Consider the following 23,868-nt stretch of genomic DNA (forward strand, 5'->3'; position numbering starts at 1 on the left):
ACGACCGTGTTATCACCGAGCGTTATCACCATTCGGTGATTTACATGTATCGTATATTGCATAAGTTTCGTTCCCCACCTCAAATTAAGTTCCATTTATGTAGTGAATTGTGAACTTGAGAATAAACCTCCACCGCTGTGGTTAATGTTCATGCACTGTTTGAACAATATTTATTAATTACAGCCAGGTTTTGGAGGTTGTAGAACACAGCTACAGGCCAACAACGGGTGCATCCCGTCTCTCTTTAGCGTATATTGCATAAGTTTCGTTCACCACCTCAAATTAAGTTCCATTTATGTAGTGAATTGTGAACTTGAGAATAAACCTCCACCGCTGTGGTTAATGTTCATGCACTGTTTGAACAATATTTATTAATTACAGCCAGGTTTTGGAGGTTGTAGAACACAGCTACAGGCCAACAACGGGTGCATCCCGTCTCTCTTTAGCGTATATTGCATAAGTTTCGTTCCCCACCTCAAATTAAGTTACATTTATGTAGTGAATTGTGAACTTGAGAATAAACCTCCACCGCTGTGGTTAATGTTCATGCACTGTTTGAACAATATTTATTAATTACAGCCAGGTTTTGGAGGTTGTAGAACACAGCTACAGGCCAACAACGGGTGCATCCCGTCTCTCTTTAGCGTATATTGCATAAGTTTCGTTCACCACCTCAAATTAAGTTCCATTTATGTAGTGAATTGTGAACTTGAGAATAAACCTCCACCGCTGTGGTTAATGTTCATGAACTGTTTGAACAATATTTATTAATTACAGCCAGGTTTTGGAGGTTGTAGAACACAGCTACAGGCCAACAACGGGTGCATCCCGTCTCTCTTTAGCGTATATTGCATAAGTTTCGTTCACCACCTCAAATTAAATTCCCTTTGTTTTGATTTGTGTGTCAGCTTCACACAACTCAACATTCAAAACACAGCTTAAGTGCAGTCTTTGCACATTTGCCACAGACCAGTCGCTTACATGTCTGGCAGATGTCATACGTTTTGTTCCCTGAACATCTGCCGACTTGGCATTGTTTTCTTTTTGAGGGCGGGCAAGGAGCTTCAGGTAAAATTCGCTTTTGTGCCACTGCCCTAGCCGCTTTCGCCATTTTCTGCTGTGCACACAGCTCCTTTACCAACTCGAGAATAAACCTTTGTCTGCTCAGGTTAACGTTCATGCACTGTTTGAACAATATATGTGCATTTATTGCAGCCAGGTCTAGGAGGTTGTAGAAAACCGCGACAGGCCAACGACGGGTGCCTCCCTTCACCGAATACAGTCGTGCCATTTGATCCATAACATCAACGCCATTTAGTCGTGTTGTAATATGAAACAGTTTCAGGCAAATTATTTGCGCCATTATCAATTGAAACTGTCTGATGCATTGAGCTCAGGATGCATACATTTTTTTTAGGTTTTGCCTGGTAAATCGTTAGAGTTATTTTTCCAGCCCGCAACACCTTGGTGGAAAATCTTTCAGACTGTGCCTGTGTACATGGGGGCATCTCACGTCTCATTTTATTCATCGTACCAACAATAGTGGTTTTGTTCGCCAAAAGGGTGTTTGCAAGTGCCAATGAAGTGAAGAAATTGTCAGTCGTTACATTTCTTCCTTTACCCGTGAAAGGCTCCATCAAACGCAACACAATATTTTCAGACAACCGTTGACCAGCCGGCCTGCTTTCATCTTTTCCTAGATAGGGAATGGCGTTCAACATATATTTTGTTTCAACATCAGCGGCCACCCAGAACTTAATCCCAAATTTATCGGGTTTATTGGCCATGTACTGAGTGAAACGACAGCGAGCTTTAGTTGGGAACAGTTGCTCATCAACAGTTATGTTCTCACCGGGCGTGTAAGAAGCAATACTGTTTTTCACAAATTTATCAAATATCTCCGAGATCATAGCAAATTTATCAGTCGCAAGGCGGGCAGCCCTTGTGCTCTTGTCATCAAAGCGCAGATAGCGCATGATATCTCTGAATGTCTGTCTAGACATTGTCTCTTTGAAAATGGGATTTCCTAAGTCAGCAGACCAGTATTCATCAAGTTTCATGCTTTTACCGGCTGTTATACCTCTCAAATAAACGAGACCCACAAATGCTTTCAATTCGTCAGCTGTTAGTTTGAACTGAGCATTATTTCGTTCAGCCTCTGCCTCTGTGTATTTCAGAATTGCGCCCCACATTTCTGTGTCAATCAAACACAGTAAGCTGGTCAGTGGACTTTTAATTTTGTCCTTGGCATAACACGTAGGCCCTGGGGTTTCTCTCACAATATTGCACTCTTGTGCTCTACCCCGAGGTTTGCCAGCAGTTTCAAACCACACCGTACCGTCTTTGGCCTGAAATGAGTCACCACCACACTCAGTTTCAGAGTCCGATTCTGAATCAGATTCAAGATTCAGATCCATTTCACTTTCGCCCTCTCCATCCGACACCTCACATTGTTCGCCCTCCGATTCCATCTCATCAATATTGCACAGCATGTCCAGCACTTGCTTTGGGGTGTACATGATTCTCTGTGCCATTTTTATAATGCACTATGCAACCTTTCAAACGCCCAAACCGAGGAGTCACGCAAACTATGTTGCTGTTCAAACGCCAAAACCGAGCTTTCAAGCAAATTGTGTTGCTGTTCGATCGCCCAAACCGAGGAGTCACGCAAACTATGTTGCTGTTCAAACGCCAAAACCGAGCTTTCAAGCAAACTGTGTTGCTGTTCGATCGCCCAAGCAGAGTTTTCACTCAAACTGTGTAGCCGCGTCCCGACGAATTTATAGCTCACGTTGCCTCATGAATGCTATTGTGAACAAAGTGTTCATAACAGCACCGCCCATGCCATCATCTCAGTTTCGCTCGCAAAGGTATGCATTTACATACGTAACTTGCATTCTGCTTAATTCTTTTGTAATGCCAGTGTGTCAAAAGCAGCCATACATAATGTATGTATCTAACAGCTAGCCCTGGCGAAGAGGGATTATACCCGAGAGATCATTTCTTTGAGATATTGACTTGATAAGTAGGCTAATTACCATTCGCAGAATTCCTGCAAACTACTAAAGCATTTATTAGGCAAAGCAAGACGCTCTCACGGTTTGAAAACCATTGATGTAAACTTATATATAGTATATATTAAATAATATTATTAAATAAAGTATATATTTTAAGACTTTGGAAAGTGAAACACTTTCACTTTCGTTCAACGGACGAATTCCGTTTTGTCTTTACACAATAATCAGTTTGAACTTTGAATAATTTAGTTTTGAAAACTATTGATCTTTATTTAGTTATACTAAATATTAAATGACATACGAATCTTTGCGACACCCGCTGGCAGAAAAGAGAATCACAGTCTTGAAGTGTAGGCGACGACGACAATATTACAGAGATACGAGCGAAATCGATTGAAACTAGCATGTGCAGGGTTTCTTTTAACAATGTAAAAATACTAGTTTATTAAAAGGACAATTCTGGGAAAAGTCATGAAAGGAGGGTTCTGAAATTGGATCCAGTGCAAAGATATTATTATTTTTTGTGCTGCTGCGGTCAAGTGACCGGTGCTCGGCGCTTCTAGGTATAATTAGGTCGACCAGAGGCGGCGCTTCTAGTAGACGTCACAGCGGTCAAATGACCGGAGCTTTGGCGCTTCTAGTGTTATACATGATACGTTAGTAATTCGCCAACTCCTGGCGATCGCCACCCCATCCCCCTCCCCAACCCCCCCCCCCCCCCCGCTCAACAACTTACGATCGCTACACCGCCACACCAAAAACGACCCCCCACTTATTTTTTTAGGACTACACCACTGTAAATATCGTGCCAGATTTGTCAATTATAATTTTCAACCCAATTGAAATCTGTGCAGTAATAACACACACACACACACACTAGTGATTACTAGGGGGCTGTGGTGCACACGTGCCCGGAGCGGTAGGCAGCCCTAGCCCGGCACCCTGGGAGCAGTTGGGGTTAGGTGCCTTGCTCAAGGGTATCTCAGTCATGGCCTCAGGCCTGGGAATTGAACCCACAACACTCCGGTCACAAGACCAGTTCCCCACCACCACACCATGACTTATTAAGCTTGAACTAGCTCATTAATTACAGTTTTTCTCAATTGGTTTGACTAATTTCTTGAAACTGAAATTACATTCTCGAAACTCTAACATCATTTGGCTCAACTGTCTTACAGATCAGCACAACAAAAAAGCTGACTTACAAAAGCATTTATCTGTCCCAAAACTGTTCACTTATGCTTCAACGCTAAACTCCTTTTTCATTTAAAGAGTCACTGCCACCAAAATATTGAAGATTGGCATACAATTGCTTTGGCCCATTTCTCGAAACAGACTGGACATCCTCACGCATTTGGTGCTTTTATCAAAATAACCTGGATGGTTCAGCACAACACCATGGTTAGCCTTCAGAAGCCCATATCCTTTCCAAAACAATTCACCCAAATGTAAAAACTCAATTCCCTTCTCATATGAATAGTCAGTGCTACCAAAATGTATTGTCCATTTGACATTGTGTGAGCACTTCAAGTCAAAATGGTTAGATGTGTTGTCACTATGGCAAAGGACTAACTAACAGAATACAATTGTGTATAAAACTGAATGTGACGGGCAGTGTGAGCAACTAAAAAAGGAAGCGATCACGCCAAGTCTTAGGGAAAGAGGATGGTTTAATAGAAAGTGCGCAAACCAAATACCCGTGACATAGATCCAGATTAAGGAAATAATAACCAGCAGTCAACTGGTACAAAGACAAGACATATATAGACGAACAAACGACCCTCAGGTGAGACGGATCACGGGTCCCGCCCACCTGAGGGACAAACATCACGTGACCAAAACAGGACCGCTGCCACTGTAAACGGGGGCGACCGGCAGGGGGCCCCCCCACAATGTGACACTGAACAAAAGGATTTTACAAAGGTTAATTACACATCAAACTAATAACGAACGCCAAGGAAGTTGAACCCATTTTTATTCACAAAAAAATGAACTTGCTAACAATACTGTAGTGTAAAAAGGAAATGTAAACATAATGCCCAATTCTGTAATACAATCAAATAAAAATACTCCTGTAAATAAAGTGGGGGTGTGGTTTCACTTCACTAGTCACCCTGTCCTCACCCTCCCTCACCTGGCCACTATTCTCAACCTCCTGGCCATCCACACGCTGCTCTCTGTCTGGCCACAGATTTTCATCCATCTCACAACGTATAATCTCTTTGGAATGCAACGAGGGTAGAAATGTCACAACCACCCCCTACACTGATTCCCTGTAAGGCCTTCACATGCAACATCCATTACATGGAGCAGGGATCTCTGGTCTTGTGGATGATGGTCATACACTCTCCATCTCCAAGTGGAAAAAAACTCTTCAATGAGATTGAGGAAAGGAGAGTGAGGGGGTAGGAAGTCCATGAGCATTCTTGGATGGGTAGCAAACCAAGCCCCGGTGAGTTGGCTATGGTGGGAATTCACATTGTCCCATACAATGGTGTGGTGTGGTAGGTGAGGCCCTACGAGACCTCTCTCATTTTCAGGGATCAAATCAATGTAAAGGCGATTCAAGAAAAAGAGGAGCTTCTCTGTATTGTATGGGCCAAGACTGGGGATATGGGTGGCCACACCATTCTCAGAAATGGCAGCACACATAGTCAGATTGCCCCCTCGCTGACCTGGGACATCCACTGTGGCCTGCTGGCCAATAATGATGGAGGAGACGGTAGACCGAGGCACTTTGGGTTGAACTCGTCGACCTGCCTCTGCTATTGTGAGGCGATGGTTTATAACGTGGTCAATGAGCATCGCCTGAATTTCATCTGGGACAACACAGTGTGATCGTGCTCCTCGGTCTCTTCCCCCTGTCCCACCCTCACTCCCCCTCTTCTTCTTCCACCTCTTCCTCATCTTCTTTTTCCACCTCTTCTTCGAGCAGGAAGTTGCCTTCTTGCTTGTGTTGGGCTAGTTGCCTCCATGCTCAGAAATTGTATTGGTCATAGTCAAGCTCTCTATGTACAGGCCTACATGATTGATAGCATTCACAAGCATGGACAGGACCTGTCAAGTATCTATCTGATTGGTTATCTGAGATGTGTGAACCTCCTCCTTCATTAGAAAGGTTCTAGTTTCAGATGTTCAAATATAGTCATGAATTTACCAGATGTATCAAGAGGTTAGTGTGTGGTATTTGTGGTATAATGCTATACAGAGCGGGAGTGGCTAATCAGGAGATTAGGGAGTATTCCCGATGGGCCGGCTCATGTCAATCTCTAGTTTGGGCTGATTCGGAGGGAAAAATAGTTTTGGGCCGAATTTGGGCATGAAACTCCCAGGCTGAAAAAGGGGCCCACTCTGGCCCTGATGCTATATAATATATATGGTATAATGTTGACTAATTTTGACAATTGAACAGATTGTTGTGCATGCAATGGCTAATACAAGAAATATCTATGACATATTTTGAAGAGAACAGCCATTTGACTGAAAATCAGCTAATCAGTTTAGATCACCATGATCAAATTACTAGGAAATTGTGCTAAATGTAGGCTAACTGTGCTAACTGTAGGCTACTTGTACTAAATCATTTGCAAAGATGCACTGGGATATTTGAGTCATGTACAAAGACATTTGCAATTTGACTAAACCAATAAGAAATGCTATTCTGTTGTGAACAATTGCCAAGGGGTTTCCACACTTGTCCATGTTGTTTTGAGAATGTCATCTCGGTTTCAAGAAATGAGCCAAACCAATTGAGAAAAACTGTAATAAGGTGTAAAATTGATGCAGTCTGCTTCAACTGATTAATTTTGCCATGTCAAAACTATTCCATGTAACTGTTTTATCTTGGCAGGACTACTGTGGCAGCAGCCTTAATGGTTCATTTCGCATCATCACAGAGAATGTCCCCTGTGGCACCACTGGGACCACCTGTTCCAAATCTATTAAACTCTATCTAGGGGTAAGGACCTCATACAATGGCCTTCTTGATTATTAGAAAGCTGTTCTCCAGTATTATTAACAAATGCACTTAGTGCAGTAAGAATTCTTCCAAAATTGGAAAATTAACTCTGATTGTTGAAAGCCAGCAAAATCTACTAACCTGTTAAATGTTTAAACTGTGACTGTACTTTTACTTTTTTGATTTATAGATCCTAGAGTTGCATCTTTCAGAGGAGGATATTAAAGTTATTAATTATCAAAATGATTCAGAAATCCCATATCATATCCACTATGTGGGAATATACATGGTCATTGAGGCAAAAAATGGTCTGGTTCTTTTTTGGGATAAGAAGACAAGTGTAATGATCAAACTAAGTCCCTCTTTTAAGGTAATCAAATTCATGATCACATGATCATGTTTGTTTCATTTGTCACGGTGCCTCCATTTGCGTTCAGTTTATGTATGTCAATAGGACAACAATTGCTCAATCATTAATTCAGTCACATTTACTCACTCTCTCTATACCACTTTTCCCAATGACAGGGCAATGTATGTGGCCTGTGTGGAAACTATGATGGAAATGGAAAAAATGACTTTGTGACTCGCAGTGGTGAGGAGGTGGTGGGACAGCTTGAGTTTGGTAACAGCTGGAGAGTTTCTCCAACATGCCCCAAAGCCAACAGTGTCAACAATTCCTGTGATATGAGACCACACCGTCAGGCCTGGGCCATCAAACAATGCAGCATTATCAACAGTGATGCCTTTAAGGACTGTCACCCCTTAGTGAGTAACCAATAATATATTGAAAGACAGTAAGAGAGATTATAAGGTTTTACACCACTTACACCTGATTTTGTATTTTCCCTATCCAAACAAGCCAAGTTAATAAATAAAGAATTTAATAAAAGTTTTATATGTTAACTCAAGTGTATTAGATAAATTCAGTCAGTACAGTGACCCTAGTTCTAAACGTTCCTAGCACAGTTGAGAAGATTATAGAAAAGGAGCCATATATTCTGCAAAATATGCCTGTCATGTCTGGCTCCGCCCTCTACCTGTCTGTCTTGCGTCCATGGTTCTTAGTTCTGCCCTTGTTTTGGTTTCTTTGTTTTTTTACTTCTGTCTGTCATGCTTCCTTGTTCATTTCCATGACCTCCTAGTTTGGTTTTCAGCTGTTTTGAGTTTGGTTTGGTGATTTGGTTTGGTATATATTCCCTGTGGTTTGGTGTCAGGGTTTGTAGGTTAACGGTCTATTGTTCATGTGTCTGTAGGCTTGCTTCTTTTAATTCTGGTTACAGTTTTATGTATCTTTGCTGTTTGCTATATGTGGTTATTCATTTGTTTCAATACTGATGATCCAGATGTGACAATGCCAGAATATGCTAGGATTATTACAGCTATCACAATGCCTAGCTGTCTGTCTACCACGGACAATGCTTATTTTATATTACAGATCCAGCATTAAATAGACCAGGGGTCACCAACCTTTTTGAAACTGGGAGCTACTTCTTGGAGACCAATAATTGCGGAGGGCTACCAGATGAATTTGCATCAATCTAACGAAAAGTTGTTGAGCGGGGGGGGGGGGGGGGGGGGGGGGCATGTCAATTGCTAAGCGGGAAGACCGCTAGCAACCGCGGACAATCTATAATAGTAGCAAAAACATAAACGATGCAGCGCTTTGGTGCATGGCACTATAGTGAGCTATTTTTAAAACAAGCCCGCGGGCGACTCGTGACGTCCTCGCGGGCGACATGGTGCCCGCAGGCACCACGTTGGTGACCCCTGAAATAGACGTATGAAAATAGCCTATTCTCAGTTTTAGAAAATCCTAATATTCTGAGAGACTTTCTCAGTTGTTCCGATTTTACTATAAACTAATGTAAAGTTGATCATAAAGCACAGACAACTGACTGTATTGAGTTCTGCTTTCAATTTCTGCCTACAGGTGGATCATACTCAATATTATGATGCGTGTGTGAAAGACACGTGTGCGTGTGACACTGGTGGAGACTGTGAGTGCTTCTGCACAGCTGTGGCAGCCTATGCAGCCGCATGCAGTCAACAAGGAGCCTGTATAATGTGGAGGAGCCCAACTATTTGCCGTAAGTTGAAATACAGAAACCAAAAACTTATTCAAATCACACGTTCAATTTTTTTTGTGTTCAGTCCAAGTATCAACCTGGGGTGCATTTCCCAATAACAAACTATCTTAGAAATTTACGAACAACTTTAAGAATGACGTAACTTTAAGAACAAGTGCTTTACGAGTGTTTCCCAAAAGCCTTCTTAGTCTACAAATTTATGAACAAGTTCTAAGTAGTTCTTTCGCCTCTGCATCTGCACTGGAAAAGTTCCGCCAGTTGAAAATCGAACCACAGATATACATCATTTTTTTCATTATTACGACACAAAAGTATCATGTTGAAATTTCATGTATAAGAAAAAAATTTGAAGAACTCTAAAATTATTACCTTTGCAATTCTGACCGAACTAAGGCATATATCAAGGTTGTATATAGGGTACACAATTAACCTTTCACACTTTATTCAAAACCATGGAAAACAAGCAGAGAAAATTAAACTTTCTGTCGAGTGAACTAAGCCAAATGGTAGACGAAGTTTTAAAAAAAAGTATTTTCAAAAGCTCAAGGAAGTTCCTCAATTTAAGAAAAAAAAACAAAAAAAATGGGATGATATTTCCAAGAATATCAGTGCATGTAGTGGAATTAAGCCATCATGCATGGCATGGCATGACCTCTCTAGTCAAGCCAAAAACAAGGGAGTAGAACTTAGAAAGGAGCTTGCTAGGAAGTGCGGCCCTGGGACTCCACTGCTCCTGGGGGTGCCATGGGTGGGTGGGATTCCCAGGTCTTTCTCTGCCTGCCTCTGGCCTCTGGGGGAATGTTGTCGCACATTTCTACCCTTGCCGGTAAGTACATTCCGTACATTTATCCTATGTTGCACTTTTATGTTGCACATAAACTCACACTCACACATACATCACAGTCATTTGTGCTGTATGTCTTGGGTTCCCTTTCTGCTCTTCTTTGCAGTGGTCATTTGAGCTGTTTTTCCTGCTCTTCTGTCTTTTCCCTTTTAATTCTTTCTCTCCCCCTCTTTTCTTTTACCCTCTTTTCTATATTCTATCTTCTTATGGTCCACCTAACCCCAATAATTGTTATCACTTTGCACTATATTATACAGAATTGTTATCACTTGATCTGTACATAAAAACAAAGTTGTCCTCCAAAGATGGGGGGGGGGTGGAGGTGGGCCACAAAATAAAAAACTTAGAACTTAGAAAGGAGAGGGCTAAGACTGGTGGGGGTCAAATGTCCACAAGTGCCCTTACTGTTGAAGAGGAGAAGGCACTGGGGATATTGGGCCCCACAGCTACTGACGGAATACCAAGTGATTTGATACAGGAGTATATAACTTCAGAGTGGATACCCACTGTCAGCTAGTACATGCACCATCCCTAGCCATCTGAGTCATGAGTACTCCCAGGCCACTTGGCCACAATGTCCGTAAGAGACCTTGGTGGTTGCATATACTTATATATTCAAAGCAGAGAATGGAGCCAATATATTATATTATATATATATATATTAGGGGTGGGACGCGATTAAAAAATGTATCGAATTAATTAGAAGCTTTGTAATTAATCGAAATTAATCGCATTTTAATCGCATTTCAGTATTTAACATGAGAAATATTAATTTAATCAATGAACATAATCATAAACTTCAACATCTTGTTTATTTTTCCACCAGTCTACTACACAGACCAATAGATGAGTGCAGAACAGTTTTCAGAAAACTGGAAATTCTGACCAAAAATGTTTTTTTAATTTTGGAAGTTTTGTTCAGGATATTGGAAGAATAAGTGAAGTAAATCAGAAGATGTAATACCATTTTAGATGGTATACTTTTTCTTTAATTTCCCAGGCCTCTGCCACAGGCATCTCCATAGTGCCTAGAAGTGGTATTCTGCATGATCAAAGCAAATGACTGGATCTTCCATTCATCATCTATAATATGAGCTGTCACACCAAGATCATTCTTGATGCTAACAGAGGTCCAGTGATCCCCAGTCAGAGCCACATTTGTGGCACTCTTCACAATAACCTGTTTTACTTCTCTTTCCTCATCATACAGCTGATGGATTTTCTTCGACATTGTCTTTCAGGACGGCAGTTCGTAACTTGAATCAGTTGACGCAATGTGCCGGGCATCTTGTAAGCCTTCGACCACAGAGAGACAACACTGCAAATAATGTGACGCATGAAGTTTAAATGCCTCCGCTGCTCGCGCGAGGTGTGCGGAGTCCCTCGCTACGGTCACTCGCGAAAGTTTAATCTAGTCTTAATGGTCCAATGAAGGTAATTTAAAAACCAGGACATTTCCTCACTTAAAAAAACCCGGGATGCCCGGGACAGGATGTGAAATACGGACATGTCCCGGGAAATACGGACGTTTGGGGCAGTCATGGCCTGGTGGTAGGGAACTGGTCTTGTGACCGGAGGGTCGTGGGTTCGATTCCCAGACCTGAGGCCATGACTGAGGTGCCCTTGAGCAAGGCACCTAACCCTAACTGCTCCCTGGGCGCTGGGCTAGGGCTGCCCACAGCTCTGGGCACGTGTGATCCACAGCCCCCTAGTAATCACTAGTGTGTGTGTGTGTTCTAACTGCACAGATGGGTTAAAAGCGAAGGACAGATTTAGATTGCGGTGTAAAAATCACAATTGACAAAATACGGCACATTTACATTTACTCTATCATACTAGGAATATATTTATCAGCTAAGTTATCATTACTGACCTGCACGTTAGCCCCAACATGTTTTGCGTTGAGGTGGTAACGAAGGGTGGAAGTGCTCCTGTGATAAGCGAACTCCTTCCTACATAAAGCAGACAATCCGACAGGGACAAAGGCAAAAGCATAAACAGGTACAAAAGCAGTCAAAACCAGATTTCCGAGTAGAACAACATGGAATGGAGTCTGGAGGCTTCTGAAGGGCGGGTTTTACACTGATTTTGTGCGAGATATTTTTGTAGGACCTAGCAACCCTGTCTGGAGCGGAGTCTGGAACGGACTCTTGCACACAGAACAGACAGCAAACACTACATACAAACATGTGCATAGGACATAACAATATATATATACCTGTGGCATAAAATAGGATTGTGGGGCTAAGGGAAAAATTCTGCATTCAGGTGAACTACAAGGCTTTGTGGATTATGTCATCTTCTTCAATTGCTAGCCTTAATCCAAGATACTTATCTGTGCTACTAATTAAACAGTCAATTTTATTGGTTAAGTTAAAACAAGCTTAATAGGCCAACTTATACACATTAACGCGAATGTTGTAATACCGTGCTTAAAACCAGGGTGAGTGAAATTAGCGCCTCTGTCCTTTTTGAGTTAGAAATGCACGTGAACTTCGAGTTAAGAAGTACTTAGTGAGTTACGAATGGGTCCGGATATTCTTAAGTTACGAACGACTATACAGTAAGTACAACGTAAGTTACGAAGAGTTTTGGGAAACAGTAGAAAATGTAAGAATATTCGTAAGTACGAGGTAGTACATAGTTATGAATGTTTTGGGAAATGCACCCCTGATCCATATCAGGGGTACCATACCATATATATATATATATATATATATATATATATATATATATATATATATATATATATATATATATATATATATATATTCTAACTGACACTGATGGAATAAATGTAACAAGATGCTAACAGCAATAAAATTTTATCTGAGGCAAAAGTTTTGCTAATACAGTTATTCCTCTTGAAAAATCAAAGACTGACTAGGATTCTTCCTACAGCTTTGTTTTGTGACTACTACAATTCAGTTGAAGGCTGTGAGTGGCACTATAAACCTTGTGGACAGTCCTGCATGAAGACTTGTGAGAACCCCTCAGGAGTCTGCTTCAATAACATTCCTCCTTTAGAGGGTAAGTGGTCTTGGCTAAACATTCAGTGCATTCTGCTTTGCAGGTTTGCAGATTGCTATCAATATCTCATTTAGACGTTTTTCCTATATATAATTTCCATAACAAATTCCAAAGGAATAAGACTATGTACTGAAAATAACAGCACTAATATTATTTAGAGTGCTAATAATTTAGCATGGTACTTTACCAACAGATTCCTGAAAATGTGTTACAAACTTTCTCTTTGTCATTGTTATCCAAGCCTCACTCACCTTCCCAAAAGTTAGTAGAGTGCTGATGTGTAGTGTAGCTAAACACTGAGCTAGTAATCTTATTCTTTGTTAACACTTTATTTTGTAGGATGTTTTCCCCAGTGCCCGCCAGACAGGCCATACCTGGAGGAGAAAACAAAGAAGTGTGTTCAAAGAGATCAGTGTGGCTGCTATGTAGAAAACATTCATTACAACATGGGAGATACTATTCCTTCAAAAAACTGCCATTCATGGTATATTACAAAATCACATTTCTGCTCCTTCATATAATAGCTCTATTGGTTAGACAGAATAAACAAAGATTCAAAACAGACACTGTGGGACTATGCATATGAAGGGCCTACATCAAGCTAGTACAGATGTTAAAATATCATGTATAAAACAGTATATAGTATTGTTTAATATTTTACAGAATTTTATCATTCTTTTTTAGCAAATGTGTGTCAGATGGTCCTTCATGTTTCTACAACGAAACAGGTCAGCAAATTATGAGCCAATAAATAAAATTTATGAAATGCAATAAATTAAATACATTGCTCTTCAGATAGAAATTACTTCCTAGAATTAACTCATTTATTTAATTGCTGTCAACATCTTCATGATTTAGCTTGCAAATGTATGTATCATGGAAAAGAATACGTGACAGGAAGTACAATCTATTCCACACATGATGGAGATGGTACATGTATTAATGCTACATGTGGGATCAATGGATCTATTGAGAGGAGCATGTATAGCTGTGAAACTGTTCCCACAACTACAGTAACACCCTCAACATTTACATTCACAACGCCTGGTAAGTACACAATGTCTTTTTTTGAAATTTTTTTTTATTAAAATTGTATTTTTTTTTATTATTTGACAATTAGTGTATGGTGGATGAAGGAGCACAGGAGGTAGATGGTAGCATTATCTCTTTAATGTCCGTAATAGCAATAAGCACACACAATAAAGAAAAATGTGGAATGCCATGTGCAAAAAAAAAAGAAGCGCAAAGCGCTATAAGTTCAGCAGAGTGAATAACAAATGCTGTGAGAGCGAGCCATGAACAATTCAGCAATCAACAATAGCAGAGTTGTCGAGTATATTCCTCCAGGGCTTGAATAATGCTCAGCACTTGAGGTTTGGATCTGTGGGAATAAAGTGTGTAAGGAATAATTATAAGGAATGAGGAGTTGTGGGTGTGTATATTTTAGTGGGTGTTTCCCTTACGGGCTGAGAATGGCCTACTTTGACAATATAGTAATTTGAATCCAATTTCAACAGTATATGTTAAGATCTGTGACATAAACTAAAAATGTCATGAATAATGAATAATGTATAACTGTTGAAGCTGATTTACACTAATGTAATGTAGGCCTGGAACAAAAACTATTGATCCATAAATTACATCAGAATATTTACTAACATGAAATCATTCTACAACAACAGCATCAACTACTACAAAAGGAAACCACACTACAACAAAAAGAGCATCAACAACACCTCATGTTAGTTCAACAACAGTAAGACAAAGGACAAAATCTACAGTTAAAACAACGACAAAGTTTCCCAAAACTACTACAAAGATTATGTCATCAACAATTCGTGGCTCAAGCACAAGTGCTAAACAGAGAACAGTGAAACCAAGAACAACAACAAAACATGTAAGTTATACAACAATAAGCCAAGGAACAAAATCTACTGTTAAAACAACAAAAAAAAAAACTACAAAATGGAGCACACCTGTGAAATCAAAAACAACAATAAGCCAAGGGACAAAATCTACTGTTAAAACAACAACAAACACTCCCACAACTACATCCAAGATTGTGCCATCAACAGCTCCTGTATCAATCACAAGCATCAAAGAGAGCACATCTTTGAAACCAGGAACAGCATTAACACACACTTCTACAAAACAAAGCCCAGGCACAGGATCTACTGTTAGCCAAACGACAGAAATTCTTACAACAACCAAGATCGTGTCTTCAACAACTCCTGTATCAATCACAAGCATCACAGAGAGCACATCTTTGAAACCAGGAACAGCAGTAACATACACTGGTACTCCACCACAAAGCCCAGGCACAGGATCTACTTTTAGCCAAACAACGGAAATTCCCACAAAAACCAAGATTGTGCCTTCAACAGCTCCTGTATCAATCACAAGCATCACAGAGAGTACATCTTTGAAACCAGGAACAGCAGTAACATACACTGGTACTCCACCACAAAGCCCAGGCACAGGATCTACTATTAGCCAAACAACGGAAATTCCCACAAAAACCAAGATTGTGCCTTCAACAGCTCCAGTATCAATCACAAGCATCACAGAGAGCACATCTTTGAAACCAGGAACAGCAGTAACATACACTGGTGCTCCAACACAAAGCCCAGGCACAGGATCCACTATTAGCCAAACGACAGAAATTCCCACAACAACAACCAAGATTGTGCCTTCAACAGCTCCAGTATCAATCACAAGCATCACAGAGAGAACATCTTTGAAACCAGGAACAGCAGTAACATACACTGGTGCTCCAACACAAAGTTCAGGCACAGGATCCACTATTAGCCAAATGACAGAACTTCCCACAACAACCAAGATTGTGCCTTCAACAGCTCCAGTATCAATCACAAGCATCACAGAGAGCACATCTTTGAAACCAGGAACAGCAGTAACATACACTGGTGCTCCAACACAAACCCTAGGCACAGGATCCACGATTAGCCAAACGACAGAAATTCCCACAACAACAACCAAGATTGTGCCTTCAACAGCTCCAGTATCAATCACAAGCATCACAGAGAGCACATCTTTGAAACCAGGAACAGCAGTAACATACACTGGTGCTCCAACACAAACCCCAGGCATAAGATCTACTATTAGCCAAACGACAGAAATTCCCACAACAACAACCAAGATTGTGCCTTCAACAGCTCCAGTATCAATCACAAGTATCACAGAGAGCACATCTTTGAAACCAGGAACAGCAGTAACATACACTGGTGCTCCAACACAAACCCCAGGCACAGAATCCACTATTAGCCAAACGACAGAAATTCCCACAACAACAACCAAGATTGTGCCTTCAACAGCACCAGTATCAATCACAAGCATCACAGAGAGCACATCTTTGAAACCAGGAACAGCAGTAACATACACTGGTGCTCCAACACAAACCCCAGGCACAGGATCCACTATTAGCCAAACGACAGAAATTCCCACAACAACAACCAAGATTGTGCCTTCAACAGCTCCAGTTTCAATCACAAGCATCACAGAGAGCACATCTTTGAAACCAGGAACAGCAGTAACATACACTGGTGCTCCAACACAAAGTCCAGGCACAGGATCCACTATTAGCCAAACAACAGAAATTCCCACAACAACCAAGATTGTGCCTTCAACAGCTCCAGTATCAATCACAAGCATCACAGAGAGCACATCTTTGAAACCAGGAACAGCAGTAACATACACTGGTGCTCCAACACAAACCCTAGGCACAGGATCCACTATTAGCCAAACGACAGAAATTCCCACAACAACAACCAAGATTGTGCCTTCAACAGCTCCTGTATCAATCACAAGCATCACAGAGAGCACATCTTTGAAACCAGGAACAGCAGTAACATACACTGGTGCTCCAACACAAAGTCCAGGCACAGGATCCACTATTAGCCAAACAACAGAAATTCCGACAACAACAACAAAGATTGTGCCTTCAACAGCACCAGTATCAATCACAAGCATAACAGAGAGCACATCTTTGAAACCAGGAACAGCAGTAACATACACTGGTGCTCCAACACAAAGTCCAGGCACAGGATCCACTATTAGCCAAACGACAGAAATTCCCACAACAACAACCAAGATTGTGCCTTCAACAGCTCCAGTATCAATCACAAGCATCACAGAGAGCACATCTTTGAAACCAGGAACAGCAGTAACATACACTGGTGCTCCAACACAAACCCCAGGCACAGGATCCACTATTAGCCAAACGACAGAAATTCCCACAACAACAACCAAGATTGTGCCTTCAACAGCTCCAGTATCAATCACAAGCATCACAGAGAGCACATCTTTGAAACCAGGAACAGCAGTAACATACACTGGTGCTCCAACACAAACCCCAGGCACAGAATCCACTATTAGCCAAACGACAGAAATTCCCACAACAACAACCAAGATTGTGCCTTCAACAGCACCAGTATCAATCACAAGCATCACAGAGAGCACATCTTTGAAACCAGGAACAGCAGTAACATACACTGGTGCTCCAACACAAACCCCAGGCACAGGATCCACTATTAGCCAAACGACAGAAATTCCCACAACAACAACCAAGATTGTGCCTTCAACAGCTCCTGTATCAATCACAAGCATCACAGAGAGCACATCTTTGAAACCAGGAACAGCCGTAACATACACTGGTGCTCCAACACAAAGCCCAGTCACAGGATCTACTATTAGCCAAACAACGGAAATTCCCACAACTACAACCAAGATTGTGCCTTCAACAGCACCAGTATCAATCACAAGCATAACAGAGAGCACATCTTTGAAACCAGGAACAGCAGTAACATACACTGGTGCTCCAACACAAACCCCAGGCACAGAATCCACTATTAGCCAAACGACAGAAATTCCCACAACAACCAAGATTGTGCCTTCAACAGCACCAGTATCAATCACAAGCATCACAGAGAGCACATCTTTGAAACCAGGAACAGCAGTAACATACACTGGTGCTCCAACACAAACCCCAGGCACAGGATCCACTATTAGCCAAACGACAGAAATTCCCACAACTACAACCAAGATTGTGCCTTCAACAGCTCCTGTATCAATCACAAGCATCACAGAGAGCACATCTTTGAAACCAGGAACAGCAGTAACATACACTGGTGCTCCAACACAAAGTCCAGGCACAGGATCCACTATTAGCCAAACGACAGAAATTCCGACAACAACAACAACAAAGATTGTGCCTTCAACAGCACCAGTATCAATCACAAGCATCACAGAGAGCACATCTTTGAAACCAGGAACAGCAGTAACATACACTGGTGCTCCAACACAAAGCCCAGGCACAGGATCCACTATTAGCCAAACGACAGAAATTCCCACAACAACAACCAAGATTGTGCCTTCAACAGCTCCAGTATCAATCACAAGCATCACAGAGAGCACATCTTTGAAACCAGGAACAGCAGTAACATACACTGGTGCTCCAACACAAAGTCCAGGCACAGGATCCACTATTAGCCAAACGACAGAAATTCCGACAACAACCAAGATTGTGCCTTCAACAGCTCCAGTTTCAATCACAAGCATCACAGAGAGCACATCTTTGAAACCAGGAACAGCAGTAACATACACTGGTGCTCCAACACAAAGTCCAGGCACAGGATCCACTATTAGCCAAACAACAGAAATTCCCACAACAACCAAGATTGTGCCTTCAACAGCTCCAGTATCAATCACAAGCATCACAGAGAGCACATCTTTGAAACCAGGAACAGCAGTAACATACACTGGTGCTCCAACACAAACCCTAGGCACAGGATCCACTATTAGCCAAACGACAGAAATTCCCACAACAACAACCAAGATTGTGCCTTCAACAGCTCCTGTATCAATCACAAGCATCACAGAGAGCACATCTTTGAAACCAGGAACAGCAGTAACATACACTGGTGCTCCAACACAAAGTCCAGGCACAGGATCCACTATTAGCCAAACAACAGAAATTCCGACAACAACAACAAAGATTGTGCCTTCAACAGCACCAGTATCAATCACAAGCATAACAGAGAGCACATCTTTGAAACCAGGAACAGCAGTAACATACACTGGTGCTCCAACACAAAGTCCAGGCACAGGATCCACTATTAGCCAAACGACAGAAATTCCCACAACAACAACCAAGATTGTGCCTTCAACAGCACCAGTATCAATCACAAGCATTACAGAGAGCACATCTTTGAAACCAGGAACAGCAGTAACATACACTGGTGCTCCAACACAAAGTCCAGGCACAGGATCCACTATTAGCCAAACGACAGAAATTCCCACAACAACAACCAAGATTGTGCCTTCAACAGCTCCAGTATCAATCACAAGCATCACAGAGAGCACATCTTTGAAACCAGGAACAGCAGTAACATACACTGGTGCTCCAACACAAACCCCAGGCACAGGATCCACTATTAGCCAAACGACAGAAATTCCCACAACAACAACCAAGATTGTGCCTTCAACAACTCCAGTATCAATCACAAGCATCACAGAGAGCACATCTTTGAAACCAGGAACAGCAGTAACATACACTGGTGCTCCAACACAAACCCCAGGCACAGGATCCACTATTAGCCAAACAACAGAAATTCCCACAACAACAACCAAGATTGTGCCTTCAACAGCTCCTGTATCAATCACAAGCATCACAGAGAGCACATCTTTGAAACCAGGAACAGCAGTAACATACACTGGTGCTCCAACACAAAGTCCAGGCACAGGATCCACTATTAGCCAAACAACAGAAATTCCGACAACAACAACAAAGATTGTGCCTTCAACAGCACCAGTATCAATCACAAGCATAACAGAGAGCACATCTTTGAAACCAGGAACAGCAGTAACATACACTGGTGCTCCAACACAAAGTCCAGGCACAGGATCCACTATTAGCCAAACGACAGAAATTCCCACAACAACAACCAAGATTGTGCCTTCAACAGCTCCAGTATCAATCACAAGCATCACAGAGAGCACATCTTTGAAACCAGGAACAGCAGTAACATACACTGGTGCTCCAACACAAACCCCAGGCACAGGATCCACTATTAGCCAAACGACAGAAATTCCCACAACAACAACCAAGATTGTGCCTTCAACAACTCCAGTATCAATCACAAGCATCACAGAGAGCACATCTTTGAAACCAGGAACAGCAGTAACATACACTGGTGCTCCAACACAAACCCCAGGCACAGGATCCACTATTAGCCAAACGACAGAAATTCCCACAACAACAACCAAGATTGTGCCTTCAACAGCTCCAGTATCAATCACAAGCATCACAGAGAGCACATCTTTGAAACCAGGAACAGCAGTAACATACACTGGTGCTCCAACACAAACCCCAGGCACAGAATCCACTATTAGCCAAACGACAGAAATTCCCACAACAACAACCAAGATTGTGCCTTCAACAGCACCAGTATCAATCACAAGCATCACAGAGAGCACATCTTTGAAACCAGGAACAGCAGTAACATACACTGGTGCTCCAACACAAACCCCAGGCACAGGATCCACTATTAGCCAAACGACAGAAATTCCCACAACAACAACCAAGATTGTGCCTTCAACAGCTCCTGTATCAATCACAAGCATCACAGAGAGCACATCTTTGAAACCAGGAACAGCCGTAACATACACTGGTGCTCCAACACAAAGCCCAGTCACAGGATCTACTATTAGCCAAACAACGGAAATTCCCACAACTACAACCAAGATTGTGCCTTCAACAGCACCAGTATCAATCACAAGCATAACAGAGAGCACATCTTTGAAACCAGGAACAGCAGTAACATACACTGGTGCTCCAACACAAACCCCAGGCACAGAATCCACTATTAGCCAAACGACAGAAATTCCCACAACAACAACCAAGATTGTGCCTTCAACAGCACCAGTATCAATCACAAGCATCACAGAGAGCACATCTTTGAAACCAGGAACAGCAGTAACATACACTGGTGCTCCAACACAAACCCCAGGCACAGGATCCACTATTAGCCAAACGACAGAAATTCCCACAACTACAACCAAGATTGTGCCTTCAACAGCTCCAGTATCAATCACAAGCATCACAGAGAGCACATCATTGAAACCAGGAACAGCAGTAACATACACTGGTGCTCCAACACAAACCCTAGGCACAGGATCCACTATTAGCCAAACGACAGAAATTCCCACAACAACAACCAAGATTGTGCCTTCAACAGCTCCTGTATCAATCACAAGCATCACAGAGAGCACATCTTTGAAACCAGGAACAGCAGTTACATACACTGGTGCTCCAACACAAAGTCCAGGCACAGGATCCACTATTAGCCAAACGACAGAAATTCCGACAACAACAACAACAAAGATTGTGCCTTCAACAGCACCAGTATCAATCACAAGCATCACAGAGAGCACATCTTTGAAACCAGGAACAGCAGTAACATACACTGGTGCTCCAACACAAAGCCCAGGCACAGGATCCACTATTAGCCAAACGACAGAAATTCCCACAACAACAACCAAGATTGTGCCTTCAACAGCTCCAGTATCAATCACAAGCATCACAGAGAGCACATCTTTGAAACCAGGAACAGCAGTAACATACACTGGTGCTCCAACACAAAGTCCAGGCACAGGATCCACTATTAGCCAAACGACAGAAATTCCGACAACAACAACCAAGATTGTGCCTTCAACAGCTCCAGTTTCAATCACAAGCATCACAGAGAGCACATCTTTGAAACCAGGAACAGCAGTAACATACACTGGTGCTCCAACACAAAGTCCAGGCACAGGATCCACTATTAGCCAAACAACAGAAATTCCCACAACAACCAAGATTGTGCCTTCAACAGCTCCAGTATCAATCACAAGCATCACAGAGAGCACATCTTTGAAACCAGGAACAGCAGTAACATACACTGGTGCTCCAACACAAACCCTAGGCACAGGATCCACTATTAGCCAAACGACAGAAATTCCCACAACAACAACCAAGATTGTGCCTTCAACAGCTCCTGTATCAATCACAAGCATCACAGAGAGCACATCTTTGAAACCAGGAACAGCAGTAACATACACTGGTGCTCCAACACAAAGTCCAGGCACAGGATCCACTATTAGCCAAACAACAGAAATTCCGACAACAACAACAAAGATTGTGCCTTCAACAGCACCAGTATCAATCACAAGCATAACAGAGAGCACATCTTTGAAACCAGGAACAGCAGTAACATACACTGGTGCTCCAACACAAAGTCCAGGCACAGGATCCACTATTAGCCAAACGACAGAAATTCCCACAACAACAACCAAGATTGTGCCTTCAACAGCTCCAGTATCAATCACAAGCATCACAGAGAGCACATCTTTGAAACCAGGAACAGCAGTAACATACACTGGTGCTCCAACACAAACCCCAGGCACAGGATCCACTATTAGCCAAACGACAGAAATTCCCACAACAACAACCAAGATTGTGCCTTCAACAACTCCAGTATCAATCACAAGCATCACAGAGAGCACATCTTTGAAACCAGGAACAGCAGTAACATACACTGGTGCTCCAACACAAACCCCAGGCACAGGATCCACTATTAGCCAAACGACAGAAATTCCCACAACAACAACCAAGATTGTGCCTTCAACAGCTCCAGTATCAATCACAAGCATCACAGAGAGCACATCTTTGAAACCAGGAACAGCAGTAACATACACTGGTGCTCCAACACAAACCCCAGGCATAAGATCTACTATTAGCCAAACGACAGAAATTCCCACAACAACAACCAAGATTGTGCCTTCAACAGCTCCAGTATCAATCACAAGTATCACAGAGAGCACATCTTTGAAACCAGGAACAGCAGTAACATACACTGGTGCTCCAACACAAACCCCAGGCACAGAATCCACTATTAGCCAAACGACAGAAATTCCCACAACAACAACCAAGATTGTGCCTTCAACAGCACCAGTATCAATCACAAGCATCACAGAGAGCACATCTTTGAAACCAGGAACAGCAGTAACATACACTGGTGCTCCAACACAAACCCCAGGCACAGGATCCACTATTAGCCAAACGACAGAAATTCCCACAACAACAACCAAGATTGTGCCTTCAACAGCTCCAGTTTCAATCACAAGCATCACAGAGAGCACATCTTTGAAACCAGGAACAGCAGTAACATACACTGGTGCTCCAACACAAAGTCCAGGCACAGGATCCACTATTAGCCAAACAACAGAAATTCCCACAACAACCAAGATTGTGCCTTCAACAGCTCCAGTATCAATCACAAGCATCACAGAGAGCACATCTTTGAAACCAGGAACAGCAGTAACATACACTGGTGCTCCAACACAAACCCTAGGCACAGGATCCACTATTAGCCAAACGACAGAAATTCCCACAACAACAACCAAGATTGTGCCTTCAACAGCTCCTGTATCAATCACAAGCATCACAGAGAGCACATCTTTGAAACCAGGAACAGCAGTAACATACACTGGTGCTCCAACACAAAGTCCAGGCACAGGATCCACTATTAGCCAAACAACAGAAATTCCGACAACAACAACAAAGATTGTGCCTTCAACAGCACCAGTATCAATCACAAGCATAACAGAGAGCACATCTTTGAAACCAGGAACAGCAGTAACATACACTGGTGCTCCAACACAAAGTCCAGGCACAGGATCCACTATTAGCCAAACGACAGAAATTCCCACAACAACAACCAAGATTGTGCCTTCAACAGCTCCAGTATCAATCACAAGCATCACAGAGAGCACATCTTTGAAACCAGGAACAGCAGTAACATACACTGGTGCTCCAACACAAACCCCAGGCACAGGATCCACTATTAGCCAAACGACAGAAATTCCCACAACAACAAC

At 42.2% G+C, this 23,868-nt stretch overlaps 1 protein-coding gene across 1 annotated transcript in view; it reads left to right on the top strand.

The window, feature by feature from the left end:
• Window positions 1-13,457, top strand: part of LOC143492578 (mucin-2-like) — a 31,442-nt gene extending 17,985 nt beyond the window's left edge. Inside the window, exons 24-29 of the mRNA XM_076990922.1 lie at window positions 6,868-6,975; window positions 7,166-7,345; window positions 7,501-7,740; window positions 8,906-9,062; window positions 12,808-12,936; window positions 13,276-13,457. Of these exons, the coding sequence (XP_076847037.1) occupies window positions 6,868-6,975; window positions 7,166-7,345; window positions 7,501-7,740; window positions 8,906-9,062; window positions 12,808-12,936; window positions 13,276-13,457 (996 nt within the window). The remainder of the gene's footprint in view (window positions 1-6,867; window positions 6,976-7,165; window positions 7,346-7,500; window positions 7,741-8,905; window positions 9,063-12,807; window positions 12,937-13,275) is intronic.
• The last annotated feature ends 10,411 nt before the right edge of the window (window positions 13,458-23,868 follow it).

This window comes from Brachyhypopomus gauderio, unplaced genomic scaffold (genome assembly GCF_052324685.1).
Source record: "Brachyhypopomus gauderio isolate BG-103 unplaced genomic scaffold, BGAUD_0.2 sc79, whole genome shotgun sequence".
Lineage (NCBI taxonomy): Eukaryota > Metazoa > Chordata > Actinopteri > Gymnotiformes > Hypopomidae > Brachyhypopomus > Brachyhypopomus gauderio.